Genomic DNA, 17,989 nt, shown 5'->3' with positions numbered 1-17,989 from the left:
TTTATGCTGGAGCTGCAGAAAGATTTGCTGAAGTTGAGCACTCAGTGGCTAGGGGGGAAAAAAAAAACAACCAAACAACCCAGCTTTCTAGAAACAATAAAAACCCATCCCGTTGATCAGAAATGAATAAGCGACACTCCCCTCTGTTTCGAGCTGCGCTGGGTGTCGGGGCTGGGAGATGCCGAAGCAGAGCCGGGGCCGACTCGTGTGCCGAAAGCCGGGCGCGTGCATGGGGACGAAGCCCAGCGAGGACCTAAATTAGCGCCTGACGTAATGCATCCCCTCCGCTAAATGCGTTTGCCCGGATCCTCTCCACTTGTTAAATTAGGGATTGTATTAGAGGGAAGGAATCCAGCGGCCGCAGCGCCGGCCCTGGCAGGGGGGAGTGAGGCTGGTGCTCTCCCGGGGGGCTCAGCCCCAATGCCCCCCTCCCCGGGACGGTAAAGACCCTGGATATCTCCGGCTGTTGCCTTCCCTTTCCCCTTGGCTTTTGTCGCCGAGCCAAGCTATACGTATTTAGTTCCTTTTAATCTTCCTGCATGTCAGCTCTTCCAGCCCTCTCATTATTTTTATGGCTCTTTGAGCTCTTGCCAGTTTATCAGGGTCGGGTTTAGCAGAGCGGGGTGGGACGGGACTCACTCCTCACCCTCATGTGCCTCCTCAATACCTTCCTTCATCCAGCCTCCACCGCTGCTTCGTCTCCAGATATATTAATTTTGCAATTTTTCCACGTTGAAACCCTTTTCCTTACGTTTTTAACCTGTTCCTCTGTCCCTGCTGGTGTTTGTTTCCCTTTGTTAACAACTCCCAGCATTAAAAAAAAAAATTATTCATCTTTTGCAAAGCGGATTTTTTGCTGTGAGTTTTAAGGAAATGTCTTAAAAATAAACTTTCCCTGCAGCTCTGGGATCCCCTACGAACGGCTCCGCTTGCATGTTGGGGGGGGGGGAAGAAAGGGGGGGCTGTGCCTCGGGCAGGGGTTTGCCAGCCCCGTCCTTTGGGACAAAACTCCCGTAGGCTTCGTGCTGCCGGAGGGAAAGGAAAGCAGATTTTTGTGGCCTGCCCAGAGTTCCACTGAAGTTTAGGGCATCGCTCTGAATTTGCGGCAGACCGGCCCCATTCTGGTTGTAGGATGCTGGTAGAAGCTCTTCAACCATTGGGGGGGGGGAGGAATGCCTTTCCTCCTCCCAGCAGCGAGGGGAGCTTGGAAAAGGGGAAAAAAACCTAGATTTACATTAGTGATTTCTGATGTTTGTAGGAGAAAATGGTCGCAGTGAATTGCCCTTTGCCTTGGAGAGGGCTGGGGTGCACAGGGACGTGTGTTGGGGTGCCACGGTCGGAGCGGGAACGCAGGAAAGTCTTTCCTCCCGAATTGCAAGGCTGCAGGTATCAGTAAATCTTGTCGACTCGCTCCTTGCCTGCGCAGAGCGGCTGCGGTCGGACTATTTGGGAATAGGCAATTAAAATCTGTCACTAATGCAGGCAGGGATTGGAAAAAACCCAAGCGGCAGATAGGGATTCTGGTTACTCAAGTGAATTGCAATGACCTGTTCGCTCCCCTGTTATTTATCACCCCGCTGGATTAAGCCACTTCGTTAATTGAGCGGTGCCGTATGCTTGGCAGAGTCATCTCTGAAAAACAGGCAAAAAAAAAAAAAAAACAACCAACCTGCTGAGGTTTGAAGGCCAGCAGTATTTAGTTGGTCCATGCGGGTTGGGGTCTGTACTGGCAACTCCTGGTGTTCACCCAGGGTTTTTTTTAGGAGTTTTGCCACTATTGGCTTAAAAAGAAAAAAAAAAATGAGGCTTAAAATCTCTGGGAGCAGAGGGAGGAAGGAAGGAAGTGAGCAGAGGTTATTGTTGTTGTCAACTTAAGGCTGTTTTAAACGCATGCAAGAAAAAAAAATTGCTTTTTTGAAATGCGCTTGGGTGAGCTTTGTGGGATGTACGTTAAACACAGGATTGCGTTTGGGGGATGCTCTGTACGGTAGTGGGAATAAAAGGCTAGCTGACAGAAACAGGGAGGGGGGGCACAAATGGTGCCTGGCAGAAGAATGGCTTAAGACAGATGACCTAAATGTGCACTGAGCAGATTCAGAAAGTCCGCGGGTAGAAGTTTTGCAATGGAAATGCCGATTTCTCCCTGGGTTTTTTGTACAGGCAGTATGTGCGTGGCAGCCGGCTCCAGTTGCGGGGGCTCACTGGGAGCACTGGGGGAGGACTGAGCACCTTTAGGGGTTTGTACCTGAAAAAAACAGATAAGTGAACCAAAAAAACCCCCCAAACCCACCTGGGTTTGGAATTACGATACTCCTTCTGGACCAAGAGGCTGTAAAGCTTGCTGCATCCCCCCCCCGGCCAAGGCGGGAGGGGAGGACGGCTGGAGGTGCTGCCCCACGCCATGGTGGCATCCCCGTTTTATGGAGCCAGGATGGGCACACGGGCTGCACCGGGGATAAATGTCAAAGCAAACCCCCTGCTCTAGATGGAGAGTGGCTGATAACGCCAGGCAGTGATGACATCTTCTAAGGCCTTGGGGGTTTTGTGACTCACGTCTTTGATAAGGGTTTGGGCAACTGTTTTAAACTCCATTGTTCCCCGTGGCAGCTCCCTCACTATCGCCTGTCCATCGGTTGGGAGAGGCCAGCCGGACCGGCACAGGAGTTGTCACATGCAAAGTGTTTTGTTTTAGGTGACAGAGCACATCGTAGCAGATCAGGCTTGCTCTTTTGCTGGTTTTTAGCCCGCAAATGTGTCTGGGATTCACCCAGGAGGCTCTGTTCACCATCGAGCGGACTCTGCCCATGTTACCTTGCCAATGACTTCAGCTAGACTTTTTGTGAGATCGATTGGAAATATTAGCGTTCTCCCTGTAAAGTCTCATTTTCTTAATGGACCCCTTCAAGGGTTATGAATAAAACACCAAGAAAGTGCAGCGTCATTGATTTCCCCAGGTTTGCGTTTGAGGTTTTGCAGTGCTCATAAATGCTCCGAGCCGTCGTGAGACTTGCTGGGGAAATGCTTTGCCTTGAAACTGGAATGAACTCTTCGAAACAGCTTAAAGCTGTGGGAGAGAAATGCAGAGTCCTTGCCCCAGCCCATTCCTATTGCAAACACAAGGCAGGATGAGTCTGCAGAGCTGTCTTGCAGGAGACTTGGTCCTTTTGCTTTGGCCATCTCCGGGCAAGGTAAGGGCTCGCTAGGTGACCACGTATCACCTTGCTGTTAGAGGAGGCAAGAGAAGTGGTTGGAGGCTGAAGAGAAATAAAGGAAGGGTTTTTATTGTAGCCACGCTTTCCAAAAAATACTTACCTGAGCATCAGTGCTTGGTGCCTGGAGTATGGTTGGGTCATTTCTCTGGTCCATGCTGCCAGGATGACAGCTGAGCATCTTCATTTGCAAGATCTGCAGATACTTGTCTGGCCGTCAGCTGTCAGTCGAGACGAGGAGGATGTTTTGCTTCAAAATCAGTGCTCGGTCACCCCTCAATATTGCTTTTCAAGTACATGGCGTTCAGGAGAGGACTCTGAGTGCCATTTAATATGCCGGGAGGCTTGTAAGAAGCTGTTTGAATTCCCTTTGAGGCAGGATGGTGAGCGGTTGTCTCAAATAACGTGATAAACGGTGGCCGTGCTCGCTGCTGAGGGCAGCTCGGGCTGCTGCGGTTTGGGCAGGCGGGACTCCTGGGATGCTCCGTGCTGACCCCGCGCCACCTTTCCCTGGGGAAACCTCATCCCAGGCTTTTAAACAGCTAAACCCGCACGGCCGCGGGGAGGTGGGATGGGGAGCACAGAGGCTGGGGGGATGAGGTCGTGCTGCTCCAGAAACAGGCAGGGGTTTGGGCCATTTGGAGGCGAAAGCGGTACCCTGGAGGCGGCCGGACGCTGCCCAGCAGAGATGCTCTGGGCACAGACGCTCTCGCTTCTGCAGCATCTTCACGGAGACTGACGGAGCCGCTAATGCACCCTGTATTTACATCCTGCCACTCGATTAAGATCTTTGCTAGTGACCTGTGCTGAATCCTTGCCCCCCCCAAATAACACATTTTTACTGACATTTAAATGAGGATATTCCAGTGCCTGCTGACAGGGATGCTCTCTGGCTGCGCCCGTTGATCTGTGTGGGGCTGGCTCTTTACATTACATCCAGCTTTTGCCTCCAGGAAGCTTCCACGTAGGCCCACACCAAATTACAGGATTGTGTCTCAAATAATGTCCTCTTTGTTAGCCTAAGTGGAATATTCAGCTGAACTGCCAATGACCAGAGGAATTCGGGGCGGGGGTAGGTAAGAGCCATATGCAGGCAGCTCCAAGCTGCGGTCGCAGCAATTAATATTTCTACCCAGAGCGGTGATGACTCTTTGGAAGGAAAAAAAAAGAAAATATTAAATTTTTAAATTTTATTTTTATTAAAAAAATTTTTTTTAAACTCTTTCACTACGAGCTATCTGCTTTGGCTTGAAAGAGCCCGGCCGATGACACAGATCCCGGTCGGAGGGGGAAGAGAGCGGGACGGGAGGCGGCGACGGCGGTGTTCCCGCGAATACCAGAGCCTGGGTTTGTTGTACCACAGACAGGAAATTGTTGGGTTTGCTGCTCCCACCCAGCCCAAATCAGTAGTTTCCTCTTCCAGCTCCGTCAGGTTTCGATTTGACGTAAGGCACGCGGGGAAGCCGGTGTGGGGAGCTGCGTTCGTCATGCTCATGCCACTCCAAGGGAGCTAAAATGATAGAAATCATCATGTTCATGCACTTCCCTTTTTTTTTTTTTTTTTTCCCCCTTTCTTCCCCCCCCCCCCGTAGCCATCCTTTCCTTTTCCCCACCCTTCTCCATCAAGGCTTGCATTTCTCCCAGGCATCTGGCTGAGTCTCTCTCAACCCTATAAAAACCCAAACAAATTGTACTCAAAATAGTTTTAATATTTCCGTATAGAAGCCAAATGCCTCCGGGTGTTTCCTGGCAGGGATTTCTGAACCCTCTCCGTGCTGTTACGCCTGCGATGGTTGCGTTCCTAGCAGGCACCATCCTCCTCTGGGTACCAGGATAAAATCATGCCCCACCTCTGATTTTTGATTTAAAGAAATGGCATTTGGTAGCTGTCGGTCTGTAGCTTGCAGAGCGCCGCGGGTTTATGAGCAACTTCTTGCAAACCCGCTATGGGACGTTATAAAAAACAAACCAGGGATCTGCGTTTTAACCCTTGGTCTGTGATTAGGGATGGGGGGGGGGAAGGATTGTGGATAACTGCATGAAATTGGGGGAGGATTGTGAATAACTGCGTGGAATTGTGGATGTGGGGAGTGTTTACTGAGTTGGGAAAGAGAAGAGGGAGTATTTGCGCTGCGAACTTCGGCCGTTTCAACATCACCTGTGACACTATCACCGCGAGCTCCTATTTTGGGTGTTTGGGGGATTTATTTATTTATTTTTTATTGGTGGTTTTTCGTCGAGATGAGGGGAAGGAATGGGATTTACGGCGCTTGTGGGGCTCTTGGCACACCGACTTCAGCCCAGCATCCAACCCTGAGCGTGCCTGGGGGAAAAAGTCTCATAGCGTTAAAACATCTTAAAGAAGATGCATTTCTTCATTCTTGTTCTGAAATGTGAATTAACCGATAGCTTAGAAAGGGGCAGAGAAACAAAACCGAACCAAGCTCCTCAGCTGGTGGGATTCGGTTCTGAACGTACTTTGTGGCTTCCAGGGTTTTTCAAGTGTTACAATTCAGAAAAATACCGAGATGCACAAATTCCTGCTGGATGGAGAAACGATGAGGTTGAGCAGAGTTGCCGTAACTTAGTTTTCTTGCCCAGGTTTGCTTTTGCACATTATTCTGGTTTCAATTGTCCACGCTGGAGCTTCCACCAGGTTGAAGTGGTGGGGAAGGGGAAGAGAAGAACTCAGCAAACCAGAGGAAAGCCGCTTTATTTTCTTTTTTCTTTTCGGAGAACTGTGCTCCTCTGCTTTTCTTGCGCTCGCCCGTTTGCCCGTTGAGTTTGCAGCAGCTCTGGGTGCAGCTCACGCTCGGTGGCCGTTCAAATACGAACCTCGGTCGGGAGCTGTGTGCGTGGCGTGTCCGAGTGCCAGCGTTCGTCCCTCTCTTGCAGACAAGGTGGGATCTCGGAGGCCGCCAATTTTTGGTAAAAGGCGGCTGAATTTGGACAACAGGTTGAGAACAGCATTGGGAGGGGGGGCGTGTAGGCAAACAGGCACAACAGCAGTTCCATAAACCTTCCCCTTTGTAATCTCGGGTGGTTTTTAGTTTGCAAAACAGCTACGCAGCAACCAAAAATCCATCTTGTCAATTATTACATTTTAAGTCTCTTACCAGCCGATTATACGTGTGTGTTTGGTGGTTGGGTGGGGGTGTCGTCCCCCCCCCCCCCGCAGGCATATGTACTTTTGGAAGGGTTAATTAGCAAAACTCCAAATTCAATTAGAAAGTCTGCGCTTTATGACATTGCCTAGAAAGAGCTATATCGCTGTCTTGCTGAGCTTCCCTTGCTCGCTGATAATACACAGAGCTTTGCTCGAATTGACGTCCATCTCGAGACCCGTCTGCAGCAGAAATTGTCCTCGCCGCCGCTCTGCATGTCCCACCCTGCGGCTTTTGTGTCTCAGCTTTGGCTGTGTGATGGTGAGGTGGACCCAAGCTCAAGGTTAGAGGTCTTAAAGCCCTTTAAAAGTGCGTTGCTTGCGTCAATGGGCTTGGGCTGGCGTGCAGAAATAAATAAGAAAAAATGGTGGGGTTTCCTCGCAGGGCATCTCCCCATGGCTCTGCAAAGGACCTCGGGCAGAGACTGGCTGCTCCCCCCAAATCTTGCTTTGCCCCAGGAGCTCATCCTGAGACTCGTGCAGGGCAAGGCTGGTGGCATGTGAATTGCTTTTGGCTGCTGCCGCTGCCAGGGAGGGCTGAGACTCCTTTCCCTTACACTCTGCCTGGGGGGGGATGCACTTTGGGTGAAACCTGGAAGGTTTGGTGTCCCTCTCCTGCAGACCAGGACCCCACCTGGACCAACGCTGGCTCACAGGTTTGCTGTGGGGTGAGGGTGCCCAAGGCATCGCCACGGTTGGAAACCTCGCTTTCCAGGGGGTGAAGCTTTTCTCGGAGAATAACCGTCATCCAGATATGCTTTGGGGAATTGTCTGGCGAGAATTAAGCTTCGGACGAGAAGTTGGGAATTCAGGTTGCCTGTTCCATCCTCCTTTATCTGCTGTACACATCCGTCCCGCCAAATGTCCTCTGGCCCCGTTATTGGGTATGATGTCTTCTTGGCAGGGACGGCTCCCTTATGCCTTGCACGTTCGTTGGGGATGAGTCAGGATTAACTGCTGGCACCGTCACCCTGGGGCACTTCTCTTTTTTGGTGAGGGAAGCGTGATACACGGCTGGAGGGAGAGCCGGGCTGGTGGTCAAGGCAGTGCAGTGCTCCCTGGGGTCTTCCTTCCTTCCTTCCTTCCTTCGCTGCTGTGTTTCTGTCCAGTGCTTCCTATTTTGTGCCGGATGAATCATGGAAACCACGTTCCTTAATTGAGTTTTCTGCCATTTCTCGTGGTTCCATGGGAGGCAGGGAGCAGCCGCCGGTGAAAGCCTCCTCTGAGGGGGGGTGCTTGATGGGAAACACTCAGCACAATCAAGTTGTAAAGATCCTATTTCTATTAAAAAAAAAAAAAAAAAAAAAAAAAAAGAAATCCACCCTTGCTTTCCTTTATTCCCTTCCATAGAAAAATGAGCAAGCCAAATTGCTTTGGGGTGCTGGGGCAAGGATTTAAAGCAAGTCTGCGTGGTGCTGGCAAAGACCTTCCCGAGCTGCTTGGTGCTTGTCAGCGTGGGGGTGTTGGGGAGCTGAGGTGACCCCAGCTTTTGGCTCCTCCAGAGGATTTCCTGACGTTTCAGCTGGGTTCAGCATCGCTGCAAAACTGCTCTCCCTGCTCAGGGGTTTAGACGGGGTTGGGAACGGCTTTACCGGGCAGCTCGCAGAAACCCGTAGACCTCCTGCTGCAATAGATGCTGAGAAATAAAATAGATTTTGTTATATATGTATGTATGCATATATAATGAATGCATGCAGAAAAACATAATAAATGTATGTAGGTACCTCTAGGGCAAACACTGTATGCTGGGTTCACAGCTTGGGGTACAGACTGCCTGTGCCTTTGGCATTTGTGGGGTGGCATCAGAGGTGTAAAGCAAATTTAAAGGGGGTTTTGCTGTTCTTTCCGCAGGTCAGTGACATCCATTCCAGCAAAGGTGCCTTTCGGCATGGCCGGCACGAGATAAATCGTTTCAGCCCTAGGAGGAGGGGGTATTTGGGTTTCAGTACTAGCGACGCAAGTAGTAGATACTGCCGTGGCATCTTAATGAATTAAATTTCCAAGTGCTAGTTGAGTAATCCTATTAACACTGAAAAGAGCTTCCTTCCGAGAGTTTACTTAAAAAAAAAAAAAAAAAAAAAGGGGGGGGGGGAACTTTCAGGCTTGTTGGGATTTGCTGTTCTCCCTGAAGCCTGCGTGCGGACCTGGCTCCGGCAGAGACACTTGGAGGCTCAGCACCCCGCGGGTCGAGCAGCTCGAGCCCCTCCACGGGGCTTTGGGTTCCGTGTATCAGCCTCGTGCTTTTATAAAGATGCTCGTCCACGGGGTGGGCTTGTACGGCGTTCCTGCTCCGCACGTGGATCGTGAAACGATACCAATGATTTAGAAACCAAGCGGTAAAATTTCACGGGGTCTTTTGCCGTGCCTTATTGCTGGGCTGTGCACGTGGTGGGCTCTTCAGGAGGGGCTTGGTTTGGAGCAACAAAAAATTGACCGCTGCATTTTTTATTTTTTTTTTTTGTCACCTCTTCCCATGCTTCAGCTGTTGAGACGTGGGCTTGCCCTTGTGAGCTTTACTTATAAACTCAATAAAAGGACGTTTCTTTTTCCAGCAGCGTAGCAGCACGTCCCCTCGTTTGCAGAAGACGCTCTATAATTTTTCTGAGCAAGGACACATTGAACGTCTGCATTCAGCGTTGCGTCCTGATGCGCTCGTGTTCTCCGCAGGTTGTTTTTTGTTGGGGTTTTTTTCCTTCTTTTTTTCATTGCTATTGAATAGCTCTCTGCAATGACACGGCGTGCTTTGACGTCAGGATTTTGCGGCCATGAACCACAAGCGTGTCCCCTGGCACGCCGGGACAAGAGGGAGGTCTCCTGCTCTCGGTCGCGCTCGCAGGAATCATAGCGTTGGGAACAAGGCTGCTTTTGTCCATATTTTTTTTTTTTTTTTATCAAGTCAGACTATTTTTATTATGCAAGAAATGTTCTTAGATTTAAATTCCAGCACAGGTCTGCCCTGTTTTGGACACCTCTCAGGGTGTGTTTATGTTGTCCTGAATATTTGTTCTCCTGAAAACAAAGATAGATAAAATGTTGGTGATAGCTGCCCGTGGTGGTAAATAGGGGAGAATTCAAGGTACCACTTTGCATTCGCCAGCGGGTAGAAGCCCTTCTGCAGATGATTCCTGCAGGGTGGCCGCTGTACACTATATTTTTCATAGCATGTGTCAAATACGTATGGGGCACGCGATTGAAAACCCCTATTAAGTCTCGTTAGTACCAAGAGCATCAGATTGTCGTGGCTACAGGTTTATTACAGCAGTCTGATAATAATTTTACAGGATGTTTATCTCCATGTTTCAAAGTATAATTTTTCAAGTGTCGTGACCAGAGGCTGGGAGGATTTTCGTTCCAATTTGAATTTTGCTCTGCAATTAAATCCCCGTCGAGGGATGGAGGGCACTCTACTCCGGTGCGCACCATACCCTAAAAAACCTCAAATCTGCACGAAAAAAATAGAACCTGCCCCAAGAAAGCAACCATGTCACCCACCAAAACACATCAGCATTTCTGTTGGGCTTAAAATACATGTAAACAATTCCATTTTTATTTTTTTTTTCCATAATTGTCCTAGGAGTGGCTTTGGCATGTTTAAAGGAATCTGGGTGTAAAGAGGTCAGTGTGAGTAGCGAGGAGGCGATGTCCCGTCCCTCCCCGTAGGGAGCAATGGGTTCAGCTATATAGATGTACGTGTGTATATATATACCCCCATAAAATATGGGTACGGCTCTGGGTATGTGTACGCACATAGCTGTACTCATATTTTTACATATAAAAATATGTGTTTGTATTTATGGATATATAGAAAACTATAGATATATGAATATAAATTAATGTATTTAATCTATCAATATAGAGAGGTGAATACAAATATATATTAATACAAATGAATATATTTAATATATGATTTTTTTTTTTTTAAGTAAAAATTCTGGCTTGCTTATTTGCTGTATTTTGGACCGCGGTGATGTTAGCCCAAAATGAGCCAGTTAGGTCCCTGGCACTGTAGGATCGCAGAGGGTCCGCGGGCCAGCACTGCAGCCTGGGCACATCTATCTGATGAAATCCCAATCCCTGCACCCATTGGGAGGACTTTCCAAAAGCAAGGGATGATCTTAGAGCCATCCCCAGCAAATCGCGTGGGTCTGGATCCGATCCACGGAGATGCAGAAGCTGATCCCTGCACCAGCGTCAGCAGGTGGGGGAAGGAAACGCAGCAGTATTTGATGGTTGCATCAGTAATTTCTGAAAAATAAATAATATTAATGAGTGTGAGAGCAGGCGCTGGATGGAGCGGGACCTTCAGCAGCTCTTGGCTGTAAAATGCTGCTTTATTCTTGCCCGACCCCAGTGCTTCTGTTCTGCTCCGCGCACTGGAGTAGCCTTTTTTTCTTTTCGGGAACATTAGCAATATTCTGTGATTTATTTTTATTAGCGATGTGAAGATATGCCTTCAGACCTCACTGACACACACCGCTCGGTAGTGCTTAGAAAAGGAAAACCTACCAAAGCAACCACGTCAGGTCACGCGCAACCATTTTTGCTGTTGGGTTGTGGGTTAGGTTTTGGGGGTTTTTTTTCCTCCCCTGTTTTTTTACTTTTCATCTTAAATTGCTCTCCTTTTTCAAGTTTGTAAAGACTTCTGCCTTGCTCTCCGTGCAGGGTGGCCACGCGGTGCATCCCGATATGCTGGGCATCCCCTCTCGGGGAGCTCACCCAGGGCACACGAGGCACTCCCCAGCTATTTATTGCTGGATGTCTCTTTTTTTTTTTTTTCCCTTTGAAAGATTTTTTTTTTTTTTTTTTTTTTTTTGTCCCGATCTGCTTCCCAAGAGGGGTGTGTAACCAGCCAACACCCAGCCTCTGGCTTGGAGAGCCCCTGGCCGCTCCTCAGGGCTTGCGAGCGCTGGATTAATGCGTTATCAGCAGGTATTTGAGTTTAAAGGTGCTTTCATCTCCCAACTGCCTCTCCTGCCATCGGGCTTTTAACATCTGTATTTTTTTCAATAAAATCTATATTAATATTGCTTATTAACTTAAAAAAAAAATGCAGCCCACTTTTTTTTTTTTTCCTGTCTTCCATCCTTATAGAACCCCTCAACCAATTTCAACCCATCTGCACCAAACGCATTGAAAACCCGGACAGTTTTTTGGTTTTCTTTGGGTTTTTTTCAGTAGATTACCAAGTACAAAAATCACTTTTTGCAAGAGGGAATGCTTGGCTTGCGAGTTGATTTCAGTCCTTGCATTGCATCTTATACAGATAGCATTTATATATGTATGTGTGTGTCTGTACAAACATATTTGTATGTATATATGACACATAGATATATTTTATATATGCAGATATATTTTATACATGCATATGTTTTGTGCGTGTATATTATATATGCATATATTTTTTATATGTGTGTGTATATATGATGTAAACGTGTATAGATGTATGTTTATATGCATAATATATTTATATCTCTATCTGTGGAGCGATTTGAGGTGTTGTGTGGGTAACGGAAAGGCGTTTTCCTACCTCAGCTTCCCAGCGTGACTGGACCAGAGCGGGGATGATCATCGGTAACGGCACCCCTGGTGCACGCTGGCCGCTGGGGACGAGCCAGGACCGGGGAGGGCTGCTCTGCTAATTCTGCTCCTATGGAAAAACAACCGGCGGGATGGATGGGCTTTGGGTCTGCCGTCTCTTGTACCGGAGGCGGATGGTCCTTCCATATTGCTCCCCCGGGAGGGCTGAAGACTTGAATCTGTTGCTCTAAAAGCCATCAGTCATAATTAAGAAATGAACTGAAACCTCTGCTGCGGCTGCATCCCTCGCCCCTCCTAAGGTGAAGAGTATTGCAGGGAAACCAGCTTCAGCTGCAAATCTTTGTTTCCAAAAAATCAAATACAAAAAAAAAAAAAAGATGCAAACCTATGTACTTACTCAAGCTTATGCAGGGGCTTTGCAATAATCTGCCTCCGCTGTTAAGGTGATGGAGGCGTCTTTGCTGTCTGATGGATTTAAGGGATGGGTATGTGAAAGGGGATCTGGTGCTACCCCGTGGGATCCTCTCCCAGAGGTGGAGAACATTTTCCTGCTCTCCAAACCCAAATATCCATCTTGTGGGGTTTAACCATGTACCAGGGAAGGGGGGGGGGGGAAGGAGAAGAAAAAAAAAAAAAAAAAAAAAAAGGTTTATTTGGTCATATCAGGGCTCTATTGTTGTCCTGAGCGGTGCACAGAAGGAGGGTCCGTCTGCAATAGGGGAAATCCCGAAATAACAAGGCAAATGCAGTGTTTATGTAACGCCGGAGGCTTGTATACTATTGCTAGTAAGTCATAAGCTCGCACAGAGAGCCTGCCAAGCTACGGTAATGCTTCTGAAGAAGGGAGATTCAATAGCTGCTGCAGAAGCAGAGCAGAAAAGGGACTTTTAAAATCCACGGATTGGCAGAGGGAAAGCGTTTGGAGCAGCCGGCTCCCGGGATAAATGGGATAAACGGGTCATCAGGCAGAGCGGATGGGGCTGCCTCCATCCTCTTTGCACTTTAGCGAAATTCAGCTTTGGTGCCGAAATGATGTATCTGTGCAGTAGCAAGCCCAGAATTAAAATACGCTTCGTATGCATCTCAATTAAGACTTATTTTCTGCTACTTGAATTCTAGATGTGAATTTAGTGGTAGCTGTGGGAATAAAAATCTGCAATTGTAATTACGCCGGACAGGCTGGTGCGATGTGACTGCGGCGAGGCACCGGCATGAATTGAAAGCTGAGGATGTTTAGGGTTTAAAATACTTTTACTGAGCAGCTCTTCATCTGTTCTCATAATGTTCTGTCCTCGTGGAGGTCTCTGCAGCCGTCTGGGTGATTTAAGATGCCTCTTGCGTTTGCAGGACTGTCTGAGCAGCATTTCAAGGTGGACGGCAAGTTTGTTCCGTGGGTTTTACTGTACAAAATGTCCTCAGCATCACCCGTGCCGCCTCTCTGCCTCTTGGCACGGTTTTGGGAGACAAATGCAAAACCAGGTTGTTCCTTAGGGGAAAAAAAAAAAAAAAAAAAAAAAATCACAGCTGGGTCCCCCAGCCCTCCCAGGTTTCCAGCAGCCGAGGTTTCGGTTCAGGCTGCTTGGGGAGGTGGAGGAAGCGGGGAGCGGGCGTTATTTTTGATGCCGAGAAGGAAGCGCCGTGCTTCCCTTTCCCGTTGGGCTCCTGGAGCTCCCCGTCCCCTCCGCCACTGACAGCTCCAGGTCTCCGCAGCCTCCCCGAAAGCCTTCACCTGGCAGGTTCCTTGCCTGGAAGGGGAGCACGGGTGGCGATGATTTGTTGTGACCCTAAAACGCGTGCGGCTCGTTTCCAGGGATCCCTCCGTGCTCTCCTTTGCCCAAGATGACTGTGGTGGGAGGACACTTTTTTATTGTACCGAGGACACCTAAATCCTGGTGGCTCTGGTGGTCTCTCCCTGCCGTGCCGTAGGCAGCAATCAGCCCAATTTACACTAATACGGGTGGATTTTCCCACCCCACCAAACAATTCTGTTTCTTTTCCTATTTGCTTTGATTGAGATGCTGAGGAACACTTGCCGGCTCTTGACTATTTCCGCTTCTTCGCCTGACGGTGTTGCCGTGAGGCTGGTACGCTTCATGGCTGGAAGCAGCAGCTCAGGGATGTGCAAGGAGCATTTAACAACTCGGAGGAGCTTCTGGATCTACAAACACCTCTGCTGAGATTTGCGGCGTGGTTGTGGACCTGTAGTAACCTTTTGAATTTGAGGTCTGGGATCTCTAAAATGAGTTTGCAGTGCTTGGAGGCCTACGTGGGCTCTCAGCTCGTTTTCCGTAAATACGAATTGGCCAGTCCTGCGCCTGACAGTAGTAAATGAGAAAAGACTGAGCTGAAATAATAAGCCTCGTCGTAAAGCCGTAACCCTGACAAATCAGTAACTCGTGAATTGGGACGCGGGTGAAGATTTATAAACCTTTGATCAGATTTAACCAGGCGGTTGGCATTCCCTGGCATGCCAGGATTGCTCCCAGCCAGCAAGGGAGCCGCTGCCTTGCAAAGCACCGAAGGTTTCTTGTCAACGTGTTAGTGTTAAACTCAACTCCGCGAGTCAGCTGCTAAACATTTGCCAAGCTCTTTTATACATAACTACCCCGTGGGGCAGCCACAAACCTTTACCTTTCTGGCCGTAGCCAACATCTCACTGTTAATTCAAAGTGTTAATTGCTCTCCGGCCGAAAGACGATGCTGTGCCTATTCGTGCCGTGGCCTGAAAGGTTAATCTGCAGCGTAAACCCAAATCCCCTCTGTTAGGCATAAGTGTTAGTGATTCAGAATGCCCTTTTTTTTTTTTTTCCCCCCTACCCCCAGACTTTCAGTGCCAGGTCGTTCAGCTTTCAGTAGGGCAGAAGTTGGACTCCGTTACCAAAGTCCATTGTAATGATTTCTCAGATTTTTTTGAGAGTAGCCAAGGTTGTGCAAGTTTGCGTGCTTTTCTATATTTGGTTTTGTTTAATTTGATTGTACAAAGCTGTTGAAAAGTCTGGCTGAACATTTCCACTTTCTGGCTGTATGATTATGCCATTACCAGGAGTTCAAAGAAAGAAAAAAAAAAAAGCTTCTGCTGGCTTTTCTCAGTAACCCTGAGCTCGAGATCCCGTTTTTAGATAGGGACGGAAAAAAACTTCATTTGTCACACTGTTCTCGTCTCGATTAAGTTCAGATGTGGCTCGTGGCTCATGATGTCTGTCCTGGAGTGTGTTCCTTGGTACCTTCAGCCTGTTTGGTGGTGTGTCTGCTGGGGCTTCGCCCCTGGGCTCTGCTGGGTTTGCCCTGGATTTCGGGCTGGTGCCCTGCCGCGCACAAGCATCGATGCCGAAGGACGGAGGAAGGAGCTGTTGCAATAAATGTCGGCTGGCAGTTTTAATGTGGGTTAAACTGATGTTTTGTGTCGGGAATCCGGGATCTGAGGAGGATCTGGAGCTGAAAACTGGATTATTTTATTACCGGTGCCTTAACCTGGAAAGTGCCTTGCTTTCTAGCTTCTTTTTGTATTATGAAAATTAAAATAATCCTCATACAAAGTCCATAAGCTCCAAACTTACTGATAACTCTATCGTTTGCAATATCAAGTGTAGAAGCGTCCCTGTAACTTGTCCTGCAGCCTCTTGAGGTTCTCGTGTGCTTGCCCAGATGACATCCTGCAGAAACGTTTGGTTTTTCCTTTGAAACGAGAGCTTTGGCTGCCCGCACTGCTGTCGACGTCGATGCTGACACACCCCCCGGTCGGTATTTTTGGATATAGTGGGTTTAGGCTAAGCAGAGCTTTGCAAAAAAGAAGCTGCAGCGCCTGGATCATTCCCTCCCCTTCTCCTTCCCTTACTTCTGCGTGGGGAGGGACGTTGTCGATCAGCGGTTGTTGGACTGGAAGATGCTCCGCAGGAACGGCAGGGGAGGAGGGAGAGCAGGGCAGGTGTTAGCGACAAATATTCCAGATGTTAAGGGAAAATATTGCACAGTGTCTGTCTTTTGGAGTTATCACCATGCTTTCGTTCCCCAAGTGCTTCCCAACTTGGACGTGACCTTCAAAGAGCCCGTGGTTACATCCCTGCTGGGAGGAGATGTGGCTGTTGGGTTTTGCACTGTTGTTCCCTTGGGGAGTAACTTTTAGTTTCATTTGGGAACGTTCCAGTTTTGTTTGTAGAAACTGAAAGACCTGGAGAAGACACGGCGTTGAATTCTTCTTGCAGACCTCCTTCTAGTTCTGCTTTCTGTGTGTGCCCAGCGGGGCTGGACTCACCTTCGGGTAGCGGAGGTGTCCTGTGTGGTGAGGATGGGGAAACCCAAGAATTGATAGTTAACCTAAAAAGCTTTGCAAAATCCCTCACGGGGAAGATGTCGGGTCTTTCACAACCCCCTTGACTTCATGCTCCAGCCTCATCGCTGCCGGGCTGAGTGATCCATGGACACGTTGTGTCTCACCCTTATTCCTCTTGGGTTCTTTCCTGCTTTGATCTCCAAGGTGGCTTCTAGGTGCTATTGAGTACAAGCAATTATTTGTATCTGAAAAGGGCTGCCGGCGGTTTTGGATGGATAGTCGCTTCTCGGTTAAATGCGTTTAAACTTCTGCTTTTGTCCTTTGAAGGCTAATTCTGGTGCCGGTTTTAACTGGTAAAACGGTTTCTTTGTTCTAGATGTCAAGAAAGACTGGTCGGACCACGCGCTGTGGTGGGAAAAGAAGAAAACTTGGCTTCTTAAAACGCACTGGACGTTGGACAAATACGGGATACAGGCTGATGCCAAGCTCCAGTTCACACCTCAGCACAAGCTGCTTCGCCTTCAGCTGCCCAACATGAAGTACGTCAAGGTGAAAGTCAACTTCTCGGACAGGGTCTTCAAGGCGGTTTCTGACATCTGCAAAACGTTCAGTAAGTAGCGAGTGCCGAAAGCCGCCGGTGGGGAGGTTGTCGTTTGGTTTGGCTCCTGCCTCTCCTTCGATGCGCGTGCTTGTCTCATAAATTTACTAATTCGCTGGTATTTTCCAGCTTCAAACACCAAACAGTCACTTGGGCATCAAGCAGCCTGAATGTCCGCTCTTTTTCCCTTGCACATCTAACCTTTTATGTGCAAATACTTCAATAACGGGACCGATTGTAGCAGAAACGTAAGAAGAAATACGTTTTCTGTGCTGAATTCTATTTCGTAGCGAGATTGTTCTGGTTTTCTCTTAGGCGAGGTGGTAGCAGCCCTGCTCTGTGTTAAAGCTGCTGGTGTTGGGTCATAATTTTTTATCCTGCAAATTTACGTGCTAGATGAAAAACAAACCCTGAAATAGGAAACCTGCCAGCTCCGTGGGTTCTCTTCCAGTGGAAAATCATATTAGAGATTAAGTGATGATGCTTCACTCTAAAACTGTCTGGTGGAGGGAAGGAACTGAGTCTCCCTCCCTCCTCCCCAACTCCTCTTCGTGCTGCTTTCCCTTCCTGAGAAGAAACCTCAGAAGAAAGGGTGGATCGTTTCCTACCAGGTCCACAGGGTTTGTCCCGGGCTGTTGCTTTTGTGCATCACTTTTTACCCATCTTCACAAATTTCTCATCCCAGAAGCTGATGCTTCTCTCTCCGCACCCCCCCTCAAAAAAAACAACAACCCAGGAGATGGTAGCTGCATCCCGAGGAATCAGCACTCGGCGTGGGCTCCGTACCGGTATCCTTCCAGCTTGCTCCCCTCCGAAAGGAGCCTGCAACCCGACCTCAGCAGTAGTAAATCTATTTCTGCTCTCAAAAAGCAGCCAGGGTTACTCTTGGCTGACCCAGTTATTTTGTGAGGCAGGAAGAGCTCGGCCGTACGTGCGGTGTTACGGCGTGGCCTCCGGCGCATCTGTGGTTAGGTCGGTATATATAGCTGATTACGAATCTTTGCTATTTCTTTCCTGGGTTTGTTTTTTTTTTAATATAAATATTGGGCAATTTCTCCTTTAAAATAGAAAAGGCTTAGCCAGCATTATTTCCCAGTCATCTTGCTTCCCCCTGTCTCCCATTGCTGTTTTTAATGCCACGCTAGACAGAGAGGTCACAGGCGTCCGCTTGGTTCCTGATGAATCTTTCTAGCAGTGAGTCACGTCAGGAA

At 48.5% G+C, this 17,989-nt stretch overlaps 1 protein-coding gene across 5 annotated transcripts in view; it reads left to right on the top strand.

The window, feature by feature from the left end:
• FERMT2 (FERM domain containing kindlin 2) overlaps positions 1 to 17,989 on the top strand; it is a 50,975-nt gene that overhangs the window by 1,506 nt on the left and 31,480 nt on the right. For all 5 annotated transcript variants that reach the window (XM_075753220.1, XM_075753217.1, XM_075753219.1 and 2 more), the window contains exon 2: positions 16,557 to 16,790. In XM_075753220.1, the coding sequence (XP_075609335.1) occupies positions 16,557 to 16,790 (234 nt within the window). The remainder of the gene's footprint in view (positions 1 to 16,556; positions 16,791 to 17,989) is intronic.

Source organism: Balearica regulorum, chromosome 5 (assembly GCF_011004875.1).
Source record: "Balearica regulorum gibbericeps isolate bBalReg1 chromosome 5, bBalReg1.pri, whole genome shotgun sequence".
Taxonomy (NCBI): domain Eukaryota; kingdom Metazoa; phylum Chordata; class Aves; order Gruiformes; family Gruidae; genus Balearica; species Balearica regulorum.
This window is presented reverse-complemented; position numbering and strand designations above follow the sequence as displayed.